This window comes from Myxocyprinus asiaticus, chromosome 39, assembly GCF_019703515.2.
Source record: "Myxocyprinus asiaticus isolate MX2 ecotype Aquarium Trade chromosome 39, UBuf_Myxa_2, whole genome shotgun sequence".
Lineage (NCBI taxonomy): Eukaryota > Metazoa > Chordata > Actinopteri > Cypriniformes > Catostomidae > Myxocyprinus > Myxocyprinus asiaticus.
In genome coordinates this window covers 5,547,783-5,575,538 of record NC_059382.1, presented here as the reverse complement: position 1 = coordinate 5,575,538, position 27,756 = coordinate 5,547,783, and the positions used below count along the sequence as shown (strand labels likewise).

Below are 27,756 nucleotides of genomic sequence, written 5' to 3'. Positions count from 1 at the left end.
ATTATTTTTTACTTATACAACCTACATAATCGCCCTTCTCTTCAGTCACTTGTTTTGCAGCAATATGTAATACCATCATGTACTGACTTACATTGATATTGTTGTTTTGGCAGATACCTTTAACAAAACCTTAAACAGGTAGTTAAAAAGATAAAAAAAAAAAAAAAAAAAAAAAAAAATATATATATATATATATATATATATATATATATATATATATATATTATAATATATATATAATATATATATAATATATTTCTGTCATCTTTACTCAACTTCATGTTGTTCCCCACATTAATTTGTTTCTTCTGTGTAGCACAAAAGATGTAATAGGCAGAATGTCAGTCAAAGTCACCATTCACTTTCACTGCAGCTTTTTTTTTTTTTTCATACAATGAAAGTGAATCCTGAGACTAACATCTCCTTTTGAGTTCCACATAGGAAAAAAAAGAGAAAGAAGGTATTTTGCGGAGGTTCTGAGGAAGTGAATTTCAAAGTTTAGGAGCAGCAATACTGAATGCCCTAGCACCCATTGAGGCTAATTTAAATTTGGGGACAACGAGTAGACTAGTATCAGAAGACCTCAAATTTCAGGCCAAGGAGTAGTGTTTGAGAAGTTCAGACAGATACTGTGGGGAAAGATTAAGTAGTGCCTTATTATGTAGTGCCTGTTGTCTTTCTCTCTCACGCGTTTATGCACACACACGCACACACGTGTGCGCGCACACACACACACACGTTGGTGCAGCTATCATTATGAGGACTCTCCATAAACATAATGATTTTTATACTGTACGAACTATAGATTCTGTCCCCTAACCCTAACCCTAAACCTATCCCTCACAAAAAACTTTCTGCATTTTTAAATTTTCAATAAAACATAGTTTAGTATGTTTAAGCAATTTCAATTATGGGGACACTAGAAATGTCCTCATAAACCACATTTTAGCATAATACCCTTGTAATTACCAGTTTATAACCTAAAAAAATGTCCTCGTAAACCACTTAAACCTGCCCACACACACGCACACACACAAAACACACACTTGCTACTCCAATAAGTGCTTAAAAGCAGTGAAAGACTATGTTGCTAGTTCTAAAGTAACATTTTTGATCTAGCAATGAAGGCTTGGGCTGTTCCAAAGCAAGATGCTGAATCCATGGCGGAAGAAAGTAGTTCAAAACACAAGAGCATTTTAGGGATGAAAAACAGAAAATGTACTGAGAGTTAATATACATAAATTTCGGCCCGCAAGCGATGCCGCTTAATCCAATCTGGCCTGTGACCTAAAATGAGTTTGGCACCCTGGTCTACAAAATTTTGGTCTCCCCTCATGGTGGCTGTCCTGTGTTGGGATCACATAACCAGCCAAAAGAAGTCACTTTTTATTGGTAACTCCTCTATTGTTTGACACTTTCGGTTGTAAAATAAATTAATCATGAGCGACAAATAGAACTGTAAAAAGGGTATTTCTGCGAGGTAGGGATGTCAATTTTCAGACATTTTCATCATCGATTGTCATGGAAATTAGCGATCAATGAATTACTTAATCGTTAATACAGCAAAACACATGTGGAGGACTCCAAATAATATGTGCATGTAGCCTACTGTTTAAATATAATTTAAATTAATTCACTTCAGAAATGCAAGTACTGGTATTTTCCTCTTAAAATATTCTTAGTTTCAATATTCTAGTGTATTTTAATAAATTTAGAAAATGTTTAGTACCGGCCAGTGAAACATAAACAAAACAAAAAAATACTTAGTGAAACTTTAAATAATTTTCTTGAACTGTTTTATTGAAATATAAACAGAATAATTGAACAGAACAATGTGATGTTCCAGTCTCTGAAAAGGAATTTTACCTCAGTTGTGAGATGTAGGGCAGACACTGGAGGAATCCCCTCACTTCACTCTCTTCATCTGACCAGTCTCTCAGCTTTACTGGTTTCTTCTCTGTTTGGAGTTTCAGCACTTCTAGCATTAAGGCAGCTTTTCTCTCTGAGAGGTATACATACCAGACTGCAGAAGCTGACTGATAAATTGGTTGTAATGCTGGAAGGACACTCCTGCCTGTTTGACTCTCATAGTCCTTTACATGCGAGTACAGATCCAGTAGGAAATCACATTTCCCATCATACATGGTTGACAGCAATGTCTCCATATTTGTCTCTAGGGTATCCTCTTGGCAGAGAGCCACTTGCAAACAAAGATTTAGTAGACACAATCTCTTTCTTTTTTCCCAATCTTTAAAGGATTCTTCCTGATTCTGTGGTGGAGAAACTCTACACATAACAAGTATTATTTTAGATGCTGAAGTGGAGACTGATTAGAAATGTTGGATTTTTTTTAAGTAATACAAGTGTAAGAAATTAGTCATTTTTATTTTTTTCTCCTCTTTTCTCCCCAATTTGGAATGCCCAATTCGCAATGTGCTCTAAGTCCTAGTGGTGGCGTAGTGACTCTCCTAAATTCAGGTGGCGGAGGATGAATCTCAGTTGCCTCCACGTCTGAGACCGTCAATCCATGCATTTTATCACGTGGCTTGTTGAGCGCCTTACTGTGTAGACATAGCGCTGGTGGAGGCTTCACGCTATTTTCCGCGGCATCCACGCTCAACTCACCACGCACCCCACCGAGAGTGAGAACCACATTATAGCTACCACAAGGAGGTTACCCCATGTGACTCTACCCTCCCTAGCAACCAGGCCAATTTGGTTGCTTAGGAGACCTGGCTGGAGTCACTCAGCACGCCCTGGATTCGAACTTATGACTCCAGGGGTGGTAGTCAGCTTTTTTTTACTCACTGAGCTACCCAGGCCCCTGAAATTAGATAGTTTTAAAATACCAGCATGCCTTTAACCATATAAGCAAGAAGTGAAGAGCATCAGAACAGACAACATACTTGCACAAAAAAAAAAAAAAAAAAAAAAAAAAAAGATTTAAAGAGTCACCTCAGTTCAGAGATGTAGGGCAGACACTGGAGGAATCCCCTCACTTCACTCTCTTCATCTGACCAGTCTCTCAGCTCTACTGGTTTCTTCTCTGTTTGGAGTTTCAGCACTTCTAGGAGGATGGAGCTCTTTCTCTCTGAGAGGTTTATGATCCAGACTGCAGGAGCTGACTGATAAATTGGCTGTAATGCTGGAAGGACACTCCTGCCTGTTTGAATCTCATAGTCCTTCACATGTGAGCACAGATCCAGCAGGAAATCACATTGTCTAGTTTTATAATAATTATCATCATCAAAGGGGAAAGATGTGTAGCTGCACACAGATGTGAACAGTTCAGTGTAATTCTCTCCAGTAGTTGTGTCACACTGCAATGCTGCATAGATCAGATTGACCAGAAACTGGACAGCTGCCATTTTCTTCCCTCCATCAAATACATTATCTTGAAATCTGAGTAAAACAACATTTCAAATTAAATGTAAAAAATGGCAAAGTAAATCTGTGAAACAATTATGCATGAATGATAATGGCAGTCATGAATTCCACTAAAAAATTACAACTGTTCACATTCTATCACATTTATTTTACAACTCATACAGTTTTAATGTAGTACATGATATTTACTCCCTGGATAAAAATAAAGAGACTATGAAAAGAATGATGTGATATGTTGCACATTAAATTTGACCTCAGTTGTGAGATGTAGGGCAGACACTGGAGGAATCCCCTCACTTCACTTTCTTCATCAGACCAGTCTATCAGCTCTACTGGTTTCTTCTCTGTTTGGAGTTTCAGCACTTCTAGGAGGATGGAGCTCTTTCTCTCTGAGAGGTTTATGATCCAGACTGCAGGAGCTGACTGATAAATTGGCTGTAATGCTGCAAGGACACTCCTGCCTGTTTGAGTCTCATAGTCCTTAACAAGCAAGCACAGATCCAGCAGAAAATCAGACCTTCCATATTCATCAACAGACAGCAGTGTTTCCACACTTGTCTCAAGTGTTTCTGATGTTTCTGTGAGAACAGCTTGCATTGACAGATTCAACAGAAATGACCTCTTTTGTTTCTCCCATTCTTCGGGGGATCTACATTCTGGTTGAGTGAATCTAGATAGAGTCAAAAAAAGCAGCCTTTTACAATCTAGTATGCACAAGGACCTTGTGATATCTACACATCTACTAAATTCTCACCTCAGTTGTGAGATGTAGGGCAGACACTGGAGGAATCCCCTCATTTCACTCTCTTCATCTGACCAGCCTATCAGCTCTACTGGTTTTCTCAATCTTTGGAGTTTAAAGACTTCTAGGAGGTTGGAGCTCTTAATCTCTGCGAGGTTTATGATCCAGACTAAAAAGAACATGAGAAAACCATGTGAAATTAAACAAAACAAAGGTAAGGGGAAAAGGTAACGACAAAGTGTCTGTTTCATAAGCTTCAAATGATTCTCACCTTCCACAGGTACAGATGTTTCCTCACTAGGTTTGCTGGTGATGTCTTTATAGACAGCAGAGACTCTGACTGTATAGCAGGTGCTGTGAGGTACAGTTAAAGTACATTCACATTGAGGTCCTTGTGTCAGTACTGATGACCAGCCCTTCAGTCCTGCTTCTTTATACTCAACCATATAGTGAAGCACTGGACAATTTGCTTCAGCCTTCAACCAGGTAATTTTAAGAGTTTCTCTGTTCAGCTTATTAACAGAGGGTTTTCCAGGAATGGCTGCAGAAGATGTTTTAAAACGTATAATCCTGCTGAAATTGCTCATACATTGGTTGTCACCCACTGCATACCTGAGCTGGTATTCAGATTCTGTTTTTAAACCTGATAAAACACATTTCTCAGCAAACACTGTGGTCTGTTTCCAAGAGTTGTTATTTCCTCCATCAGCCACAACTCTGTACTCCACCACATATCTCTCAGTTCTTTTGTTCAGCAAATGATTTAGCATCAAAGACACACTTGTTTGCTTTATTTGAACTATCTGAGGAACATTTGGTTTCAGTCCAAGCTTCACATTTCTGCTTACAATCATTCCAGCATGATAAAACTGCACCGTGTATTCATCACAAACATCAGGTACAATTACAGCAATGAACTTGGTTTGCTCTGTATCTTCATTTGCCTCTTTAACAGCAATAAACAGCTGCATATCAAAAAGCACTTTCTGACTGATAAGAACAGGCTTGAATACGAGTGAATCCCTTTGAATAATGTGATCAGATTCAAATTCTTGTTTCAGAGTAGAAAGAAACAAATCTTCTTTTTCTGGTGATGTTAGAGTTAAACACATCACTCTGGTTTTCTGTGAATGACTTAGGACTTGCTGTAACTCTGCCTGTGATTTCACAACAGGGATGTCTGCGGCTCTGCAGTCATTCAAAATCTTCAGCTCAGTTTCTTTATTCTCCAGCCATTGATTTGTGTTCTCTGCACTGAATGGTGATTGGTCATGTCTGTCTAAGAGATGTTGTAATCTGTTCTCTCCTTCCTCTTCTTTAACATGAATGGCTTCAGCAATCTCTGTGATTCCTTTCTGAAAATGTGCTTGGTATTTATGCAGAAGCTCTGAAAAATTTGCTAATTTATCTTTCAGAGCAGGAAACCAAATAATCACACTTAGATTACCTGGGCTCGACATGAAATCCTGACATTTCCTGATCTGGTTTTTCAGATGTCCCAGAACATTCTCAGCTCTCTGCATCAGGCTTTTACTGACTCCCCTGAGAAGAGCACACACAGAGGTCTTGTCCAGGTTCTTCAAAGGGTAGAGCCAGACCTTCATAGGAACTGCATTCTCACCTTTAGATCCAAGCAGCATTGGCAGAGAACCATAGATTTCTACTGCTTTATCAAAAGACACTGGACTCTTCAAATCACCAACATCAATGAAGAGACTACAGTTATAAAACAAACTCAAAGATTTTTCATTGTCACTGAGATTTAAATTAATTTGACTTGCACAAAATGAAGAGGTCACCTTCTTGATAACATTTTTCATTTTTGAAGTTTTCTCTGAACCAATTTGCACATGATCAAAAACAAAGAAAGCCTGAGCTCCATAGCACACAGCTATGATCACGTGTGTAGCCGAGGTTGAATTAATGACTGAGGGAGGAATGCCTTCCTGTAGCAATCTTTGGCTGATCATGTCCAGTCTGGTGGTGGTTTTGTAGTGCAGTGTAACTCTGTCCTGATGCTCAGACTGTACTGGGTGATTCAGAAAGGCTGCAGCTCCAATCATTTCAATCAGTCCATGCAAAGCTTTTGTTCTTAACACAGGAGACATTTCAAGGATTCTGAATCTCTCCTGTAGAGAGTCACCTTCTAGAACCTTCACCTCTGTTTGAGGCCGAGGCAGGGACACTCTCATAGAGGAAATGATGCCCTCATTCCACAGGAAAGTATCTGAAAAACAATCACATTGTTTACTCAAAATCTTTTACTGCAAATCATTATTTCACTATAAACTTATGAAATGGAAGGATTTTTGACTCACTTCTTAAATAAGATTAGTCCTTTCAAAGCCCAAAAATCTTACCTTTACAATAAGAATCACTGTTAGTGTCATATAACATTCCAAGGCTCAAGGGGCGGCCTAGAGTAACCACTTCAATAGCATCATAGGGGAAATCTGAAAATAACAAACAATTTAATTAAATCTTTTTAAAACACCAGTTGCATACAGCAAAATTGGTGCAGCTGACAGAAATATGGCACAATATTCACCCACCATGACAATGGACTTCAAATCCTTTACACAAGCGTTTTGCCCGTGTGTCCTTTTCTCTCAAGGTCTGAAAAGCAAAAGAGATTTACACCAATCTCTTGAACAAAATTACAATTTTGTTTATATCTCACATGTTCATAATGCTACTTTTAAACTCTATAGTTACCATTTTCAGTGCAGCCACTGTTGCGGTCAACCCTTTGATCTCTTCTTGCAATTCTTCTTCTGCTCTGGATATTCTAAATGTCTCATTGTCATGTGAAAAATTGCCAGGCTAAACAACACAAAAAAAATCACAGTTATCTGATAGATAAAAATTAATTTAAAAAGCATTAATTTAAGTGTCAAGTGATGCACTTGATATTTAGTCCAAAGGATTAAAGTGTGCATGTTGTACCTGTGACAACTGACTTTGCAATTTTGAAAGAATATGATACTGATAGAGCTGATTTTGTGACATTTTACACATTTTATATCTTGTGATATATTCAAACATAGATAAAAAAAAATAAAAAATAAGGTGTCAAATATGGCTTCATTCAACATGTAATAATCAGTAATAATCAGAGCAAAATAATTTCTGAAGTAATTTCCAATCACCTCCACCAGATTGTGTCTCTGCAGTGCTGGTACTGTGTAGTGCTGTCTGATGTGGGTCTCACAGAACGACGCTGTGCAAGTCAAACAGGATTTAACAGCTCTGAGCTTCATTCCAGTGCAGATATCACAGGGAACATCATCAGGTCCAGCATAGCAGTGAGCAGGAAGAGCAGGACTAAACCCTGCCTGCTTCAGTTCCTCTATCACTTTCGCCAAAGCAACATTTACATATAACACAGGACGATTTCTGAACCTCTTTCTGCACTGAGGACAAGCGTAACATCCTGCTTGAGTTGGTTTGCTCCAGTAGATCTCAATGCAGTGTTTGCAGTAACTGTGTCCACAGGGAATGGAAACTGGATCCTTAAAAACCTCTGTGCACACTGAACACCTGTAGTGATCCTCTGTCAACAGAGTGGCTGACAATGTGCTATGGGACATGGTGTGGAAACTGCTCAGTTTAACAATTCACAACAACATAATATTTTATCTTTGAAAAAGAATAGATGCACCACATATCTGGAGATAACACCTCCTTTCGGAGTGCACTGTGCATTTTAAATGGCTCTTCAACATTCTTCTTTATAATATTGTACATTTGGGATCACAAAAAGAATAAAACCATTAATATAATCACTTACCTAACTTAACTCATTTAATTAAATTAGAGACTTTATATTTACTTTCAATCAATTAACTTATAAGATGTCTGATCATTCACTGAACAAACAAATAACTGAAGTAAATGTTACATTTTTTATAAAAAAAAAACTGCAAAATTTCAATGCCAGAGAAAACATGTTATTGAATTAAAATATTTAAAGAGGGAAATTCAGTCTAGTCGATTGATCAGTAATGATTAGACAGCCTGTTTCACCATTTAAATTCTTGTACCTTTCATTCTTTATGAAAAGTAAACCTCTTTTAAAAACTCATTTTGCAAAAATACATTTTTCTACCTTAAACTCTTTGTTCTATCTTTGAACTCTATTGGTCGATCCATTGACTGGTCACTTTTTAGAGATGTGCAAGAAGGTGTTGGAGATATTGTGTCATCTGGTCTCAATCTTAGAAAAAAAAAATAAGAAAAAAGGTAAATATCTAGATTGCAGCAGCTGCTTCAAAATACTAAAGAACTAAAAATATGCAAAATATTTAGGGCTATCAATAGATTAGTATAATTACGATTCATTTAAATTGTGTTTTTACATTTCGGTGGTATGTGGTATTTTTAGAGTTCCATCTGGATTTTATTTGCAAAAACAAATGAGCTTTTAGAATGACATTTCTCCATTTACTACTAAGAGTTCAACTGCTAGATTGTTGTGTCTGAGTTCTGAATACTGGAACCTGTGCTGGGGCTCTTGCAAGTTTTTTTTTAAAGAATATTTAAAACAGTTTATTAAAAGAAGACAGAACAGAATGAGTATGTCAAACCAGGTACATTTGCTAATCTAAATGTATTGTTTTTTTAGTCAATAGACAAGTATACAGTCAATCATACATTTTATCCTTCATTATACTCTTTGTTCTATCTTTACACTAAATCATCTTTAAACTGTGTTGTAACCTTAGATTAAACTGCAAAACTGATACATTACATTAACTCTATTGGGCTGTCCATTGACTGGTCAGTTTGAAAATATGTATATGAATGTTCTGGAGATCTCAGTCTCAACCTTTATGGGAAAGAACTAATACTAATACACTGTTTGAGATAAAGACATGCAACCCATATGTTATAGGCATGACCTTCAAGTTCATTTAAATATTGGCTTTGTTCCAAACCCGTGATAGCAACCTGCTAAGATAGCATGCTAACCAAAATGGTACTTCATAAATGACTGATTTGGAATACTCTACAAAGGCATTGAAAATACACTTGATTTCAATAGTTTGGCATTAGCATATTTTGCAAAACATACATACAAATATTAGGTGAAATGTTCATTTTTAATAATAGACTAAATATTTACAATGTACTTGTGATATCTAGTTTTGACCAATACTTTTCAGTATTGAATCGAATATTTTATACAACCACAATTCCAAAAATGTTGGAATAAAATGGAAAATGCTAATAAAAACAAAAAGGATTGGGCCCATATTCACGAAAATGTTTATCTTACCACTAGGAGTTTTCCAAAGAGTTCCTAGCTAGGAGTTTTTGCTTAAAACCTACTCACAAAACTGCTAAGAGCAAGTTTTAATAAGGAAATCTTAAGATAAGAGAAAGGCGGAGTTGACCTCGCTGCTATGGATCACGTCACATTTTATGAGCACACTCTTTTAAATCGGCCAAAGTGATTGGTAGACAGGGAAGCGCTATTTTTCAGCAAATTCCTCATAGACATATAGCGGGAAATATATACGACAAATATATATATATACACACACACACACACACCCTGGTTGTATGGTATGTCTTGATGGGAAAGTAGGAATGTCTTGATGGGAGGGCAAGAGCGAGAGGCAATCGAGAGGATCTGCTGACCAGCTGCGGGGGGTGGCAGGGAGACGTCCCTGACCACTGCCACACCACCAGGAGATGTTCCAGGATTAATGGGGCAAAACATCTGTGATAGGTGGGTCCCAGCCGATGACCCCGTAGCCGAACAACTGAAGGCACCGGCAGAGATGCTGCAGGCAGTAATGCCCAGCAGGTTTAGATATTTACCTGTGCATATGCATGGATGGATGTTTTTTTGGTTGATGAATATTTCTTCATCCTGTATTGATGCAATGAAACAAGCGTACGTCCTGTCTACTGTATTAAATACACTGTGTAGCCCCGCGTTGGCCGTGAATGCCACTTTCTTTTCTCTGAAGCGAGCGTGCACCCACTAAAAAAACATACATGTATTGGAGGACGATGTGCGGTCTGGAGAGGGCATACATAGTTTGATAGATGATTCTGCTGACAGAAATTCCAAATTCATCTGCGCTTCACAGTTTAATTTGGCCTGTGGCCAAAAAGCACACGTTGTCAAAACCTTTATCTCCAGTTGAATTGGGTTGTTTCAATTCATAGGAGAGGTAACTGCATCCCTAACTAACTACGCAATCATTAAAAACCCTCAAGATTCAGATGATAGCTTTTTTAAAACGTCACTGTCAATATTATAATGTTTATAATATTATAAAATTTTGATTTTCAATTTTCAATTGTGATTCAGGTTATACCTTTTTAAAAGGTTTATATCAATAATATTCAAAAACATTTTTTTAATGTGGATTGAGGACAGTAGACATACTTCGGATTGTTTGAGTCACTCTTAGAGGTTTAGAAGTCCTCAGGATGACTACTAAGCTGTTGTGGGTTTATGAGCTAATTTTAGCGTTAAATTGCTTCATGAATAACGCTTAGATGAAAATTTAGGAATTCAGGAATGACACGCCCCTAATTTTTAAGAGTTGCTCCTAAATTTTCGATTGGGAGCTATTTTTAGCCTTAAGATTTTTCGTGAATACGGGCCCTGATTTGTAAATTCTATTCAGCCTGTGCTATACTGAAAGCTCTACAAAACATTATTTGTTTTATTTTTACCTTGTGAAATTAATTGACAGTCAAGTATATACAACCGGGAAACAATCACCATTTCTTCTAATAACACTTATTAAGCATTTGGGCACTGAAGACAAATGTTTAGTTGAAGTTTAGCAAGCATAATTTTCGCAGCTGCATCCACAGATGCAAGTTAAGGCTTTACTACGCAATGCAGAATCCATCCATCAACACTGTCCAGATGTACCGCCGACTTCTCTGGTCTATTGAAAGTAGAACAGAGAATCGTGCTTTGTGGTCTAGCGATCAGGTCCAAAAGCCAGTGTCTGTCATGGTTTGGGGTGTGTCAGTGCCCATGACATGGGTAACTTGCACATCTGTAAGCGCACCATTAATGCAGAAAGATATGTACAAATTTTGAAGAAACATATACTGCCATCCAGACGCTGTCTTTTCCAGGGATGTTCCTGCATTTTCCAGCAGGACAACGCCAAACCACATACTGCCGAGATTACACGTGCATAGCGTAAACAGAGAATGCGGGTGCTTAATTGGGCTGCATGCAGTCCTGACCTGTCTCCAATTGAGAATGTGTGGCACATGGAGTCACATAGCGCAATGCGAGTGAAGGCCCCTTAGTGGGGAGCTCTGCTTCACTTTGCTACAATTATCCTTTTAATCAATATTAGTTTTAGTTTTGTTTGCTTTTATTGTGCCCCTTAGGGGAAACAAGTTTTGCAGCAAGGTGCCAAAACAGACTCACATTCTAATCACAATAAAACATTATACCCATAAATAACCCAATTACAAATACAACTATTAACTAGTGAGAACTGAAATAGCTTTTATTGCTAAACTGTGCTAGGAGAGTAGGATGCCTAAAAATTTTAAATCATCGGCCTGTGGGGACATTAAAAGGCATTTACATTTGCACACACCTGACGCCTCTTAAGATCAAGATGGCAGGGGTCTAGTTGAAAATGACAACAATCCTCATGATGTAGGTCAAGATATTGCGAACATTTATGCAGCACTAATGAAATTCTCGACAGACATGGAGGGCCTTTCCACCTTGATCACAAGAATAGACGAGGTTGAAAAGCGAGTCTTGTTTCTGGAAGAGGCCAAGAAAGAGCTGCAGGCTAACCCACCTGCCACCAAAGCTGATATGGACCAGGTGTGGGAACAAATAGAGGATATGGAAAATCGAAGCAGATGTAATAATATTCGTTTCGTTGGAATCCCAGAGGGAAAGAAGGTCAAGATATGGTCAAGTGCGTGGAAGGGCTCGTTCCGAATTTGATCGACACAGCGGGCCGCCGACTCGTGTACGCACACACAGCTTTCGGCCTGCTTCCCAAAACAGACCCGAACCATCCTGGCAAGATTCTTGCAGTCGGCAGACAGAGACTTTGCTCTACGAGCGGAGAGGAATAAAGGCAAGTTGTGCTGGGAGGATTACAACATTATGCTGTTTCTGGACTTCGCCAGAGCTACACAAGCGAAACGGGAAAGATTCAAAGAGTGTAAGAAATTAATGCACGAACAGAAGGCGAGCTTCGCATTGCTTTACCCTGCTAAACTGAGAACTGATGCAAAGGATGGACGCAAGACTTTTACATGCCCATGACAAGCTATGGCCTTCATCAAATCAATGGAGTGAGTGGGTAACTTTGCCTGCATTTAATCAACAATCTAGACTACACATAGTACATTTTGCTGATGCAGTCTAAGAGGATTTGTTATTCTGTTGGCTGCACACTGTCTCCCTCTATCTCGCTCTACTCTTTATTTCTCTTACTTTGACTTATTGTTGAGTTTTTTTTTTTTTGTGGGTTCGATGTTATTTTTTACTGGGGCCTATTTCATTGAAAGAATGCATGTATAATTCAATGGTATGGTTTACGTAAAAAACAACAAAAAAAACATTAGACTGGAGCACTAGAGCAATCATGTAGCAATAGTGTTGCAGAAAATCTCTTGAGCGTGCATAGACCGTCGGATTTCTGGGGGATGGACACCAGTGGAGACTGTTCTGTGTGAGGTTGAAGCGCATCTTTTTTCTGTTCTGTGCGTTGTTCAGGATTTTATGGTTACATCAATGTTGAAAAGTGGTCTATATAATTTTGCCTTGGGTACACAATTTGTCTTTGCATGCCAATATGTCACACTTTAATATACTGTAGGTAAAATATTTCTCTCCACATGGAATTTTAATGGGCTGGTGCACCCTATAAAAAGAAGGACGTTTGTATCTTAAGCGTAAAAAATATGATACAGCATTCCTTCACGAAAAGCACCTTTCTTCACAGGAAGCTGAAAAACTTGATAGGGCATGGGGTGGGTATGTGTTTTGCAGTGCTAATTCAAGTAAGAGCAGGGGAGTCATCACACTGATAAGTATTTACAATTTAAATGTCTCAAATAATTTAGATAATTTAGGAGTCATTATTGTTTTGGCTGAAATACATGGGCAAAATCTTATTTTGGCTAATATTTATGCATCCAACACTGGTGATTAGAACATTTTATAGATCTTGAGGTAAAGTTACTAGCAGCTGGGATCCTTCATGATATGGTTTTGGGTTGAGACTTCAATCTGTTAATGGATCCGGTCCATGATCATAGTGATGCAAAAGTGACCATTTAGAGCAACGTTGACACTACACAGGATGTGTAAAAATCTTGGTCTTATAGACATTTGCAGACTTCTGAATCCATATGGGAGGGATTATAATTTTTTTTCATCAGTTCATAATATTTACTCTAGAATAGATTTTTTTAATATATCTAAGTAACTCATTCCTTTTGCCACTGATTGCTCAATTGGGAACATTTTAGTTTCAGATCATGCTTTGGTGTTTTTAGAGATGTTGCTGCATATAGAGAAAAGAAAATCATATGGATGGCACTTTAATACATCCCTTCTACAATACCCAGAATTTCAACAAATGTTAAAGACAGACGTTAATGTTTATGTAGAAACCAATTGGTCCTCAGTGTCCTCTGTGGGCGTGGCATGGGAGGTGCTTAAGGCAGTTCTTAGCGGGTGGATCATACAATATGCCTCACTCATATAATATGCCTCACTCAAAAGATCAAAGCACAGGAATTCATGGAATTGGAAAAAAGTATTAAAAGTGCTGAAACAGAGATGAAGTGCCGAATGTCATCCAATGGTCTAAGAGAGTTGATATAGGTACAATACTATTATGTCACAGAAGGTAGAGTTTTGTTTATGTTTTTTCCACCATTCCTTCAGGATCACAAAAAGAATAAAACCATTAATATAATCACTTACCTAACTTAACTCATTTAATTAAATTAGAGACTTTATATTTACTTTCAATCAATTAACTTATAAGATGTCTGATCATTCACTGAACAAACAAATAACTGAAGTAAATGTTACATTTTTTATAAAAAAAAACTGCAAAATTTCAATGCCAAAGAAAACATGTTATTGAATTAAAATATTTAAAGAGGGAAATTCAGTCTAGTCGATTGATCAGTAATGATTAGACAGCCTGTTTCACCATTTAAATTCTTGTACCTTTCATTCTTTATGAAATGCTGTGTTCTATCTTTGAACTCTATTGGTCGATCCATTGACTGGTCACTTTTTAGAGATGTGCAAGAAGGTGCTGGAGATACTGTGTCATCTGGTCTCAACCTTTAATAGAAGAAAAAAAAGTTTATATTAAAAGCTTATATCAAATGATATTATATTAAAAGTTTATATTTAAAAAAATAACCATTTGAAAAAACTCTTTATATAATGTAAACCTCTTTTAAAAACTCATTTTGCAAAAATACATTTTCCTACCTTAAACTCTTTGTTCTATCTTTGAACCTTATTGGTCGATCCATTGACTGGTCACTTTTTAGAGATGTGCAAGAAGGTGTTGGAGATATTGTGTCATCTGGTCTCAATCTTAGAAAAAAAAAATAAGGAAAAAGGTAAATATCTAGATTGCAGCAGCTGCTTCAAAATACTAAAGAACTAAAAATATGCAAAATATTTAGGGCTATCAATAGATTAGTATAATTACGATTCATTTAAATTGTGTTTTTACATTTCGGTGGTATGTGGTATTTTTAGAGTTCCATCTGGATTTTATTTGCAAAAACAAATGAGCTTTTAGAATGACATTTCTCCATTTACTACTAAGAGTTCAGCTGCTAGATTGTTGTGTCTGAGTTCTGAATACTGGAACCTGTGCTGGGGCTCTTGCAAGTTTTTTTTAAAGAATATTTAAAACAGTTTATTAAAAGAAGACAGAACAGAATGAGTATGTCAAACCAGGTACATTTGCTAATCTAAATGTATTGTTTTTTTAGTCAATAGACAAGTATACAGTCAATCATACATTTTATCCTTCGTTATACTCTTTGTTCTATCTTTACACTAAATCATCTTTAAACTGTGTTGTAACCTTAGATTAAACTGCAAAACTGATACATTACATTAACTCTATTGGGCTGTCCATTGACTGGTCAGTTTGAAAATATGTATATGAATGTTCTGGAGATCTCAGTCTCAACCTTTATGGGAAAGAACTAATACTAATACACTGTTTGAGATAAAGACATGCAACCCATATGTTATAGGCATGACCTTCAAGTTCATTTAAATATTGGCTTTGTTCCAAACCCGTGATAGCAACCTGCTAAGATAGCATGCTAACCAAAATGGTACTTCATAAATGACTGATTTGGAATACTCTACAAAGGCATTGAAAATACACTTGATTTCAATAGTTTGGCATTAGCATATTTTGCAAAACATACATACAAATATTAGGTGAAATGTTCATTTTTAATAATAGACTAAATATTTACAATGTACTTGTGATATCTAGTTTTGACCAATACTTTTCAGTATTGAATCGAATATTTTATACAACCACAATTCCAAAAATGTTGGAATAAAATGGAAAATGCTAATAAAAACAAAAAGGATTGGGCCCATATTCACGAAAATGTTTATCTTACCACTAGGAGTTTTCCAAAGAGTTCCTAGCTAGGAGTTTTTGCTTAAAACCTACTCACAAAACTGCTAAGAGCAAGTTTTAATAAGGAAATCTTAAGATAAGAGAAAGGCGGAGTTGACCTCGCTGCTATGGATCACGTCACATTTTATGAGCACACTCTTTTAAATCGGCCAAAGTGATTGGTAGACAGGGAAGCGCTATTTTTCAGCAAATTCCTCATAGACATATAGCGGGATATATACGACAAATATATATATATATATATATATATACACACACACACACCCTGGTTGTATGGTATGTCTTGATGGGAAAGTAGGAATGTCTTGATGGGAGGGCAAGAGCGAGAGGCAATCGAGAGGATCTGCTGACCAGCTGCGGGGGGTGGCAGGGAGACGTCCCTGACCACTGCCACACCACCAGGAGATGTTCCAGGATTAATGGGGCAAAACATCTGTGATAGGTGGGTCCCAGCCGATGACCCCGTAGCCGAACAACTGAAGGCACCGGCAGAGATGCTGCAGGCAGTAATGCCCAGCAGGTTTAGATATTTACCTGTGCATATGCATGGATGGATGTTTTTTTGGTTGATGAATATTTCTTCATCCTGTATTGATGCAATGAAACAAGCGTGCGTCCTGTCTACTGTATTAAATACACTGTGTAGCCCCGCGTTGGCCGTGAATGCCACTTTCTTTTCTCTGAAGCGAGCGTGCACCCACTAAAAAAACATACATGTATTGGAGGACGATGTGCGGTCTGGAGAGGGCATACATAGTTTGATAGATGATTCTGCTGACAGAAATTCCAAATTCATCTGCGCTTCACAGTTTAATTTGGCCTGTGGCCAAAAAAGCACACGTTGTCAAAACCTTTATCTCCAGTTGAATTGGGTTGTTTCAATTCATAGGAGAGGTAACTGCATCCCTAACTAACTACGCAATCATTAAAAACCCTCAAGATTCAGATGATAGCTTTTTTAAAATGTCACTGTCAATATTATAATGTTTATAATATTATAAAATTTTGATTTTCAATTTTCAATTGTGATTCAGGTTATACCTTTTTAAAAGGTTTATATCAATAATATTCAAAAACATTTTTTTAATGTGGATTGAGGACAGTAGACATACTTCGGATTGTTTGAGTCACTCTTAGAGGTTTAGAAGTCCTCAGGATGACTACTAAGCTGTTGTGGGTTTATGAGCTAATTTTAGCGTTAAATTGCTTCATGAATAACGCTTAGATGAAAATTTAGGAATTCAGGAATGACACGCCCCTAATTTTTAAGAGTTGCTCCTAAATTTTCGATTAGGAGCTATTTTTAGCCTTAAGATTTTTCGTGAATACGGGCCCTGATTTGTAAATTCTATTCAGCCTGTGCTATACTGAAAGCTCTACAAAACATTATTTGTTTTATTTTTACCTTGTGAAATTAATTGACAGTCAAGTATATACAACCGGGAAACAATCACCATTTCTTCTAATAACACTTATTAAGCATTTGGGCACTGAAGACAAATGTTTAGTTGAAGTTTAGCAAGCATAATTTTTGCAGCTGCATCCACAGATGCAAGTTAAGGCTTTACTACGCAATGCAGAATCCATCCATCAACACTGTCCAGATGTACCGCCGACTTCTCTGGTCTATTGAAAGTAGAACAGAGAATCGTGCTTTGTGGTCTAGCGATCAGGTCCAAAAGCCAGTGTCTGTCATGGTTTGGGGTGTGTCAGTGCCCATGACATGGGTAACTTGCACATCTGTAAGGGCACCATTAATGCAGAAAGATATGTACAAATTTTGAAAAAACATATACTGCCATCCAGACGCTGTCTTTTCCAGGGATGTTCCTGCATTTTCCAGCAGGACAACGCCAAACCACATAATGCCGAGATTACACGTGCATAGCGTAAACAGAGAATGCGGGTGCTTAATTGGGCTGCATGCAGTCCTGACCTGTCTCCAGTTGAGAATGTGTGGTACATGGAGTCACATAACGCAATGCGAGTGAAGGCCGCTAAGTGCGAGCTCTGCTTCACTTTGCTACAATTATCCTTTTAATCAATATTAGTTTTAGTTTCGTTTGCTTTTATTGTCCCCCTTAGGGGAAACTAGTTTTGCAGCAAGGTGCCAAAACAGACTCACATTTTAATCACAATAAAACACTATACCCATAAATAACCCAATTACAAATACAACTATTAACCAGTGAGAACTGAAATAGTTTTTATTGCTAAACTGTGCTAGGAGAGGATGCCTAAAAATTTTAAATCATCGGCCTGTGGGGACATTAAAAGGCATTTACATTTGCACACACCTGACGCCTCTTAAGATCAAGATGGCAGGGGTCTAGTTGAAAATGACAACAATCCTCATGATGTAGGTCAAGATACTGCGAACATTTATGCAGCACTAATGAAAATCTCGACAGACATGGAGGGCCTTTCCACCTTGATCACAAGAATAGACGAGGTTGAAAAGCGAGTCTTGTTTCTGGAAGAGGCCAAGAAAGAACTGCAGTCTAACCCACCTGCCACCAAAGCTGATATGGACCAGGTGTGGGAAAAAATAGAGGATATGGAAAATCGAAGCAGATGTAATAATATTCGTTTCGTTGGAATCCCAGAGGGAAAGAAGCTCAAGATATGGTCAAGTTCGTGGAAGGGCTCTTTCCGAATTTAATCAACACAGCAGGCCGCCGACTCGTGTACGCACACAGAGCTTTCGGCCTGCTTCCCAAAACAGGCCCGAACCATCCTGGCAAGATTCTTGTAGTTGGCAGACAGAGACTTTGCTCTACGAGCGGAGAGGAATAAAGGCAAGTTGTGCTGGGAGGATTACAACATTATGCTGTTTCTGGACTTCGCCAGAGCTACACAAGCGAAACGGGAAAGATTCAAAGAGTGTAAGAAATTAATGCACGAACAGAAGGCGAGCTTCGCATTGCTTTACCCTGCTAAACTGAGAACTGATGCAAAGGATGGACGCAAGACTTTTACATGCCCATGACAAGCTATGGCCTTCATCAAATCAATGGAGTGAGTGGGTAACTTTGCCTGCATTTAATCAACAATCTAGACTACACATAGTACATTTTGCTGATGCAGTCTAAGAGGATTTGTTATTCTGTTGGCTGCACACTGTCTCCCTCTCTCTCTCTCGCTCTACTCTTTATTTCTCTTACTTTGACTTATTGTTGAGTTTATTTTTTTTGTGGATTCGATATTATTATTTACTGGGGCCTATTTCATTGAAAAATTGTATGTATAATTCAATGGTATGGTTTACGTAAAAAAAAAAAAAACGAAAAAAATAAACACTAGACTGGAGCACTAGAGCAATCATGTAGCAATAGTGTTGCAGAAAATCTCTTGAGTGTGCATAGACCGTCGGATTTCTGGGGGATGGACACCAGTGGAGACTGTTCTGTGCGAGGTTGAAGCGCATCTTTTTTCTGTTCTATGCGTTGTTCAGGATTTTATGGTTACATCAATGTTGGAAAGTGGTCTATATTTTGCCTTGGGTACACAATTTGTCTTTGCATGTCAATATGTCACACTTTAATATACTGTAGGTAAAATGTTTCTCTCCACATGGAATTTTAATGGGCTGGGGCACCCTATAAAAAGAAGGAAGTTTGTATCTTAAGCATAAAAAATATGATTCAGCATTCCTTCAAGAAACGCACCTTTCTTCACAGGAAGCTGAAAAACTTGATAGTGCATGGGGTGGGTATGTGTTTTGCAGTTCTAGTTCAAGTAAGAGCAGGGGAGTCATCACATTGATAAGTATATACAATTTAAATGTCTCAAATAATTTAGATAATTTAGGAGTCATTATTGTTTTGGCTGAAATACATGGGCAAAATCTTATTTTGGCTAATATTTATGCATCCAACACTGGTGATTAGAACATTTTATAGATCTTGAGGTAAAGTTACTAGCAGCTGGGATCCTTCATGATATGGTTTTGGGTTGAGACTTCAATCTTTTAATGGATCCGGTACTTGATCATAGTGATGCAAAAGTGTGTAGACCATTTAGAGCAACGTTGACACTACACAGGATGCGTAAAAATCTTGGTCTTATAGACATTTGCAGACTTCTGAATCCATATGGGAGGGATTATAAATTTTTCATCAGTTCATAATATTTACTCTAGAATAGATTTTTTTAATATATCTAAGTCACTCATTCCTTTTGCCACTGATTGCTCAATTGGGAACATTTTAGTTTCAGATCATGCTTTGGTGTTTTTAGAGATGTTGCCGCATATAGAGAAAAGAAAATCATATGGATGGCACTTTAATACATCCCTTCTACAATACCCAGAATTTCAACAAATGTTAAAGACAGACGTTAATGTTTATGTAGAAACCAATTGGTCCTCAGTGTCCTCTGTGGGCGTGGCATGGGAGGTGCTTAAGGCAGTTCTTAGGGGGCGGATCATACAATATGCCTCACTCATACAATATGCCTCACTCAAAAGATCAAAGCACAGGAATTCATGGAATTGGAAAAAAAGTATTAAAAGTGCTGAAACAGATGTTGGGCCTCATGTATTCAGACAGAAGACAAAGGCAGGCCTAACAGTCGTAAAACCTAACTCAGCCCCCACACATTCCATGTCGTAAATTATACTGATAAAAATCACGCCAAAATCAAACAAAGGGAGTCCAAAACAGACTACAAATCCATGAGGCCTTGCTCACTAAAGGATCGATCTCTCAACTCCTATTGGATGAGGCACACAACAGAACGTCCCTCAAACATGACATCATCAGGAGTTCAAATAATTCTGAAATGCTTCCAGAGTTGCTTCCAGCGACTTCGTTCACCGAATAAAGACGTAGCTTTTGCTGCTCTCCGGTGCAACCTCGTGGCACAAGGGAGTAATGTCCGACTTGAAACTGTAGCCATACAATCTCCATCTCGCTGGACGAGTTGAGATTACTCTGTGTTCAATCAAACACTCTAATGGATCCGAAGGAGACGGCCGAGCAATTCGCATCTTCATCCGTTTGCCTACAGAAGTGAAGAGATTAAAGATTTCTCTTCCATCTTCAATCAAGTCGACATTTCTGAGTTCTCCGCCAGCCCGCCGAGAATCTACAACCATACCGCCCGCCGACAGAGCGAGGAAACGGCCTCCCGTCATCACACGAGCCTCAAGGAACCGGGTCAAAGTTAAAGGACGGAGGAAAACACATTCTACCTGTGTCCTCATGCGATTCAAGTAAGAGGATACGTCTGAGCAGAGATAGAATATTATAGCGTGTTATTCTTGTGTTTCAAGGTTTTTGCTTGTACAGTTTACGGACCGCCATGTCCGCTCATTATTAATACTCAAGGTATTAATTAACACAAATTTGTTTTGCTGTATTGTGGTCCAACCAAATTGGACTGTTGTGCATTTTCGCCATCGCGGGTGAGACAGAAACTGAGTTCATCCATTACAGTCAAATAACGCAGGACTTTTACGAGCCCCGCTCGCAAAACCGCGTCTCTGAGTGATAAGCACAGCTGCTTAGCTTTCGGGCTGTCACTTAATCATCTCTCTCTCTCTTTCTCTCTCTAACCACACTGACACACACACACACACACACACACACACACTGTCACACACACACCTTATGTGTTATAGGATTATTTTTATTTCCATATCTAATCATGTCACTGTTTAGTTTGTAGTTGTAAGTCGGAAGTTCATTGACTGCATTGTATTAATTATTAATTGATATTACTGCATAAATAAACTTTGTTTATACTACAAAGAGAAGTGTTTTGGTTTGTTTTGCATACGCCTGTGTCATGCTGACAGGATGTCAGTGCTCGGATTCAAACCTTCATTCATTGTTTTTTTTCCCGAAAATCGATATTCTTCGGATGTCGATTTTCCTAAGAAAACAATCCAATATTGAGACTGTTTTACTATTTGGTTATTAGTCCCTAATTCTAGGGTGGTACCCCGTCAATGTTAATCCTTATTAATATTCTATTGATTTTTGATAATTGATAATTATCTTTGATTGAATGATCAGTAAGCTAGTGTTAATTTTAATTAATGTTTCATCGATGTTAACAATTAACGACTATCTTTGATAATTGTTGATTTAAAGGATTAAAAAAAATCTATTGATTTTAATAATTAATAATTATCTTTGATAATTATTAATTATTGCTAATAACCAAACTTGCTCCTAAACGTAGCACACTACATTTACTGGAGTCCCATATGAGGTTTTAATGAGTTAGATCCAATTAATTAATTTAAATATTGATTAATAACTACAGAAACAATTATTAATTGTGTCTGATAGTAACACTGATCTAAACAACCAGTAAAGCCCGACACAGAGATGAAGTGCCGAATGTCATCCAATGGTCTAAGAGAGTTGATATAGGTACAATACTATTATGTCACAGAAGGTAGAGTTTTGTTTATGTTTTTTTCCACCATTCCTTCAGGATCACAAAAAGAATAAAACCATTAATATAATCACTTACCTAACTTAACTCATTTAATTAAATTAGAGACTTTATATTTACTTTCAATCAATTAACTTATAAGATGTCTGATCATTCACTGAACAAACAAATAACTGAAGTAAATGTTACATTTTTTATAAAAAAAAACTGCAAAATTTCAATGCCAAAGAAAACATGTTATTGAATTAAAATATTTAAAGAGGGAAATTCAGTCTAGTCGATTGATCAGTAATGATTAGACAGCCTGTTTCACCATTTAAATTCTTGTACCTTTCATTCTTTATGAAATGCTGTGTTCTATCTTTGAACTCTATTGGTCGATCCATTGACTGGTCACTTTTTAGAGATGTGCAAGAAGGTGCTGGAGATACTGTGTCATCTGGTCTCAACCTTTAATAGAAGAAAAAAAGTTTATATTAAAAGCTTATATCAAATGATATTATATTAAAAGTTTATATTTAAAAAAATAACCATTTGAAAAAACTCTTTATATAATGTAAACCTCTTTTAAAAACTCATTTTGCAAAAATACATTTTCCTACCTTAAACTCTTTGTTCTATCTTTGAACCTTATTGGTCGATCCATTGACTGGTCACTTTTTAGAGATGTGCAAGAAGGTGTTGGAGATATTGTGTCATCTGGTCTCAATCTTAGAAAAAAAAAATAAGAAAAAAGGTAAATATCTAGATTGCAGCAGCTGCTTCAAAATACTAAAGAACTAAAAATATGCAAAATATCATACATTTTATCCTTCGTTATACTCTTTGTTCTATCTTTACACTAAATCATCTTTAAACTGTGTTGTAACCTTAGATTAAACTGCAAAACTGATACATTACATTAACTCTATTGGGCTGTCCATTGACTGGTCAGTTTGAAAATATGTATATGAATGTTCTGGAGATCTCAGTCTCAACCTTTATGGGAATGAACTAATACTAATACACTGTTTGAGATAAAGACATGCAACCCATATGTTATAGGCATGACCTTCAAGTTCATTTAAATATTGGCTTTGTTCCAAACCCTTGATAGCAACCTGCTAAGATAGCATGCTAACCAAAATGGTACTTCATAAATGACTGATTTGGAATACTCTACAAAGGCATTGAAAATACACTTGATTTCAATAGTTTGGCATTAGCATATTTGGACCACAATATATCAAATCAAATTCGTGATAATTAATACCTTGAGTATTAATAATGAGTGGACATGGCGGTCCGTAAACTGTACAAGCAAAAACCTTGATACACAAGAATAACACACTATAATTTTCTATCTCTGCCCAGACGTAAACTTCTTACTTGAATCGCATGAGGATGCAGGTGGAATGTGTGTTCATCCGTCCTTTAACTCAGACTCGGTTCCTCGAGGCTTGGGTGATGACGGGAGGCCGTTTCCTCGCTCTGTCGGCGGGCGGTATGGCTGCTGATTCTCGGCGGGCTGGCGGAGAACTCAGAAATGTCGACTTGATTGAAGATGGAAGAGAAATCTTTTATCTCTTCACTTCTGTAGGCAAACGGATGAAGATGCGGATTGCTCGGCCGTCTCCTTCGGATCCGTTAGAGTGTTCAGTTGAACACAGAGTAATCTCAACTCGTCCAGCGAGATGGAGATTGTATGGCCACAGTTTCAAGTCGGACGTTACTTCCTTGTGCCACAAGACTGCACCTGAGAGCAGCGATGAGCTGCGTCTACCCAAGGCGAGCAAAGTTACTGGAAGCAAATCCTGGAAGCATTTCAGAGGTATTTCTACTCCTGATGATGTCATGTTTGAGGTGCGTTCTGTTGTGTGCCTCATCCAATAGGAGTTGAGAGTTCGATCCTTTAGTGAGCAAGGCTTCATGGGATCAGTAGTCTGTTTTGGATTCCCTTTGTTTGATTTTGGCATGGTTTTTATCAGTAAGATTTACGACTTGTTATGTGGGGGCCTGAGTTAGGTTTTACGACTGTGTTAGAATACATGAGACCCAACACTGTGCATTTTTATCATGAAGAAAACTGGCAATAAGCAGCTTTGTTAATTAGAGAGAGTTTGCTTTTTTGTGAGTTAAAGATGGATTGAAGTGAACAGAAAGTTAAGAGAGGTAGTCTTCGCCCCATTAGTCACTGCAACAAATTACGTTTTTGATTTGTTTTTGTTTTGGCTTGTTTTCCAATATAAATATCTAAAACTACTTTAAAACAATATACATTTACTTTAGCAGCTATACTGCAGAAGAAAAAAATTGTTATCTGAGAATGTTGAATATATTAAAAATACAAATATTTTAAAATATCTAAACATCCTTTAAAAAAGATACATTCACCTGAGAAGCAGCATATAAGATATTTAGATTTTCTTTTAGAGAATTGATCCTGAATATAAGTATATTTTGTCTTTACTGCACTTGCAGAATTACTGTATAACCAAGTGAAAAATACACTTATATACAAAATACTCTTATATTTAAGATACATTCTCTTAAAGCAAGTCTAAATATCTTAAGTATTGCTTCTCAAGTAAATGTATCTTGTTTTAAGGATTTTTAGACAATTTTAAATGGAAAACAAGACAAAACACTTGATAACAATAGGATTTTTTGCAGTGAATTTCTTTACCAAATGAAACTTAATAAAAAGTTGTTTTTGTTTTTTCTTTAATTCAGTGAATGTCATTTATAGGTATTTTTAAAAGATGATTTTGTCCTCTATTGTTAGTAAGCAGATTTAATACAACCTTTTTAGTCAGGGCACAAGCTGAATAATTGGTTAAGAGCTAATGATTAATAGTTGCAATAATCGCCAAATAGTCAAATAATCGTTCTAATAATCGCTAGATTAACCGATTATCAAAATAATCGTTAGTTGCAGCCCTATCACAGAACTGGCTCCAATTATGTTAGAAGTTTACACAAAGTCATTAAAGAAAGGTTAACTACCGCCAACCATGACCCAAGCCCTGATCAGTATGCAGTAATTCTTAAAAAATATAAAAACCCAAATGAATGTAAAAGTTATCGTCCAATTTCGCTAATCCAGTTAGTTGGAAAAATATTGTCTATAATTACATCTCTTATACATATAGATCAAGTGGGGTTTATTCGTGGTCGTAGTTCTTCTGATAACATTAGATGTTTATAAATATTATGTAGTCAGTAGCAAATGATCAGACCCTGATCACTGCCATCTCACTTGATGCCAAGAAGGCATTTGATATGGTGGAATGGGACTATGTTTTTTAAGATTTTGAAAATTTACAGATTTGGGAACAGTTTTATTGGGTGGATTAAGTTACTTTATAAACAGCCGTTAATGGCAGTGCAAACTAATGGATTAATTTCAGACTATTTTTCTCTTGGTAGGGGAACCCAGAAAGGCTGTCCTCTCTTGCATTTATTGTTCTATCTTGCCCTGGAACCATTAGCAGCCGCAATAAGATTTCAGGATACAGGTCTGACAGAATTTTGCCATACCGCAACTTTCCAACCTGGCATCTTTCAATGGCCCAAGCAAGGCATTAGATACACTATATTGCCAAAAGTATTCGCTCACCCATCCAAATAATTGAATTCAGGTGTTCCAGTCACTTCCATGGCCACAGGTGTATAAAATGAAGCACCTAGGCATGCAGACTGCTTCTACAAACATTTGTGAAAGAATGGGCCGCTCTCAGGAGCTCAGTGAATTCCAACGTGGAACTGTGATAGGATGCCACCTGTGCAACAAGTCCAGTCGTGAAATTTCCTCGCTACTAAATATTCCACAGTCAACTGTCAGTGGTATTATAACAAAGTGGAAGCGATTGGGAATGACAGCAACTCAGCCACGAAGTGGTAGGCCACGTAAAATGACAGAGCGGGGTCAGCGGATGCTGAGGCGCATAGTGTGCAGAGGTCGCCAACTTTCTGCAGAGTCAATCGCTACAGACCTCCAAAGTTCATGTGGCCTTCAGATTAGCTCAAGAACAGTGCGTAGAGAGCTTCATGGAATGGGTTTCCATGGCCGAGCAGCTGCATCCAAGCCATACATCACCAAGTGCAATGCAAAGCGTCGGATGCAGTGGTGTAAAGCACGCCGCCACTGGACTCTAGAGCAGTGGAGATGCGTTCTCTGGAGTGACGAATCATGCTTCTCCATCTGGCAATCTGATGGATGAGTTTGGGTTTGGCAGTTGCCAGGAGAACGGTACTTGTCTGACTGCATTGTGCCAACTGTGAAGTTTGGTGGAGGAGGGATTATGGTGTGGGGTTGTTTTTCAGGAGCTGGGCTTGGCCCCTTAGTTCCAGTGAAAGGAACTTTAAATGCTTCAGCATACCAAGACATTTTGGACAATTCCCTGCTCCCAACTTTGTGGGAACAGTTTGGGGATGGCCCCTTCCTGTTCCAACATGACTGCACACCAGTGCACAAAGCAAGGTCCATAAAGACATGGATGAGCGAGTTTGGTGTGGAAGAACTTGACTGGCCTGCACAGAGTCCTGACCTCAACCCGATAGAGCACCTTTGAGATGAATTTGAGCGAAGACTGCGAGCCAGGCCTTCTCGTCCAACATCAGTGTCTGACCTCACAAATGCGCTTCTGGAAGAATGGTCAAAAATTCCCATAAACACACTCCTAAACCTTGTGGAAAGCCTTCCCAGAAGAGTTGAAGCTGTTATAGCTGCAAAGGGTGGGCCGACGTCATATTAAACCCTATGTATTAAGAATGGGATGTCACTTAAGTTCATATGCGTCTAAAGGCAGGTGAGTGAATACTTTTGGCAATATAGCGTATTTAGGCATTTTATTTACCGCATATTTGAGAGATTTAATTAGAGTTAATTTTGACCCATTAATGAAAAGGTTCTCGTGCGACGTTGATAGGTGGGCTTCACTACATTTGTCTATCGCTGGGAAGGTCAATGCTATAGAAATTTATTGTATCCCCAAATTAAATTATCTTCTGGAGTCTCTCCCTCTAGAAGTTCCAGTCTTTTTAAACAATTTGATAGAACATCTAAGTCTTTTATTTGGAATGGTAAACGACCTCGGATGCATTTCAGTAAGTTACATAGACCAATTAACAAAAGAGGTTTAGGCATCCCCAAAATTTTGTTTTATTACTATGCTTTTAATCTTAGACACTTGGCCAATTGGTCTCTTCCACCAGAGAGAGACCTTCCCTGGTACAACATTGGACAAGCGGTCCTTACCCCAATCTCACCACTGCAAAGTCTTTCTATTAAATTGCCTACAGTAAAAATGCATCCTATTATTTCACACTTACATTCAGTGTGGACAAAGGTTTCCAGTATGTTCAAAATGTTTCCTCAAGTATATGGCTGAATCTGAAATTATGCATTAACAAGTCCCCCTTTTGCTGGAAAGAATGGATGGAGAGGGGTGTTGCTATACTTGGTGACCTTTAAGAAAATGGAGCTTTGGACATGCTTGAAGAAACACACTTTATTATATTATTAAGAACAGATGACAGAAAAGCCGTCTATGCACATGTATGACACTA

The 27,756-nt window shown here is 37.7% G+C and overlaps 1 protein-coding gene across 40 annotated transcripts in view; it reads right to left on the bottom strand.

The window, feature by feature from the left end:
- Window positions 1–27,756, bottom strand: part of si:ch211-281l24.3 (uncharacterized) — an 88,354-nt gene that overhangs the window by 49,851 nt on the left and 10,747 nt on the right. For 22 of the 40 annotated variants that reach the window (XM_051678591.1, XM_051678603.1, XM_051678610.1 and 19 more), the window contains 14 exons: window positions 22,809–22,916; window positions 22,537–22,656; window positions 14,610–14,717; window positions 14,337–14,456; window positions 8,238–8,345; window positions 7,279–7,708; window positions 6,845–6,952; window positions 6,682–6,745; window positions 6,490–6,582; window positions 4,401–6,356; window positions 4,142–4,298; window positions 3,641–4,057; window positions 2,956–3,402; window positions 1,867–2,286 (listed from right to left, as the gene is read on the bottom strand). In XM_051678591.1, coding sequence (XP_051534551.1) covers window positions 1,867–2,286; window positions 2,956–3,402; window positions 3,641–4,057; window positions 4,142–4,298; window positions 4,401–6,356; window positions 6,490–6,582; window positions 6,682–6,745; window positions 6,845–6,952; window positions 7,279–7,708; window positions 8,238–8,345; window positions 14,337–14,456; window positions 14,610–14,717; window positions 22,537–22,656; window positions 22,809–22,916 — 4,656 coding nt within the window. Of the gene's footprint in view, window positions 1–1,866; window positions 2,287–2,955; window positions 3,403–3,640; window positions 4,058–4,141; window positions 4,299–4,400; window positions 6,357–6,489; window positions 6,583–6,681; window positions 6,746–6,844; window positions 6,953–7,278; window positions 7,709–8,237; window positions 8,346–14,336; window positions 14,457–14,609; window positions 14,718–22,536; window positions 22,657–22,808; window positions 22,917–23,574; window positions 23,756–27,756 lie in introns of those variants that run through there. The other 18 variants (XM_051678621.1, XM_051678631.1, XM_051678617.1 and 15 more) reach the window with 15 other exon arrangements.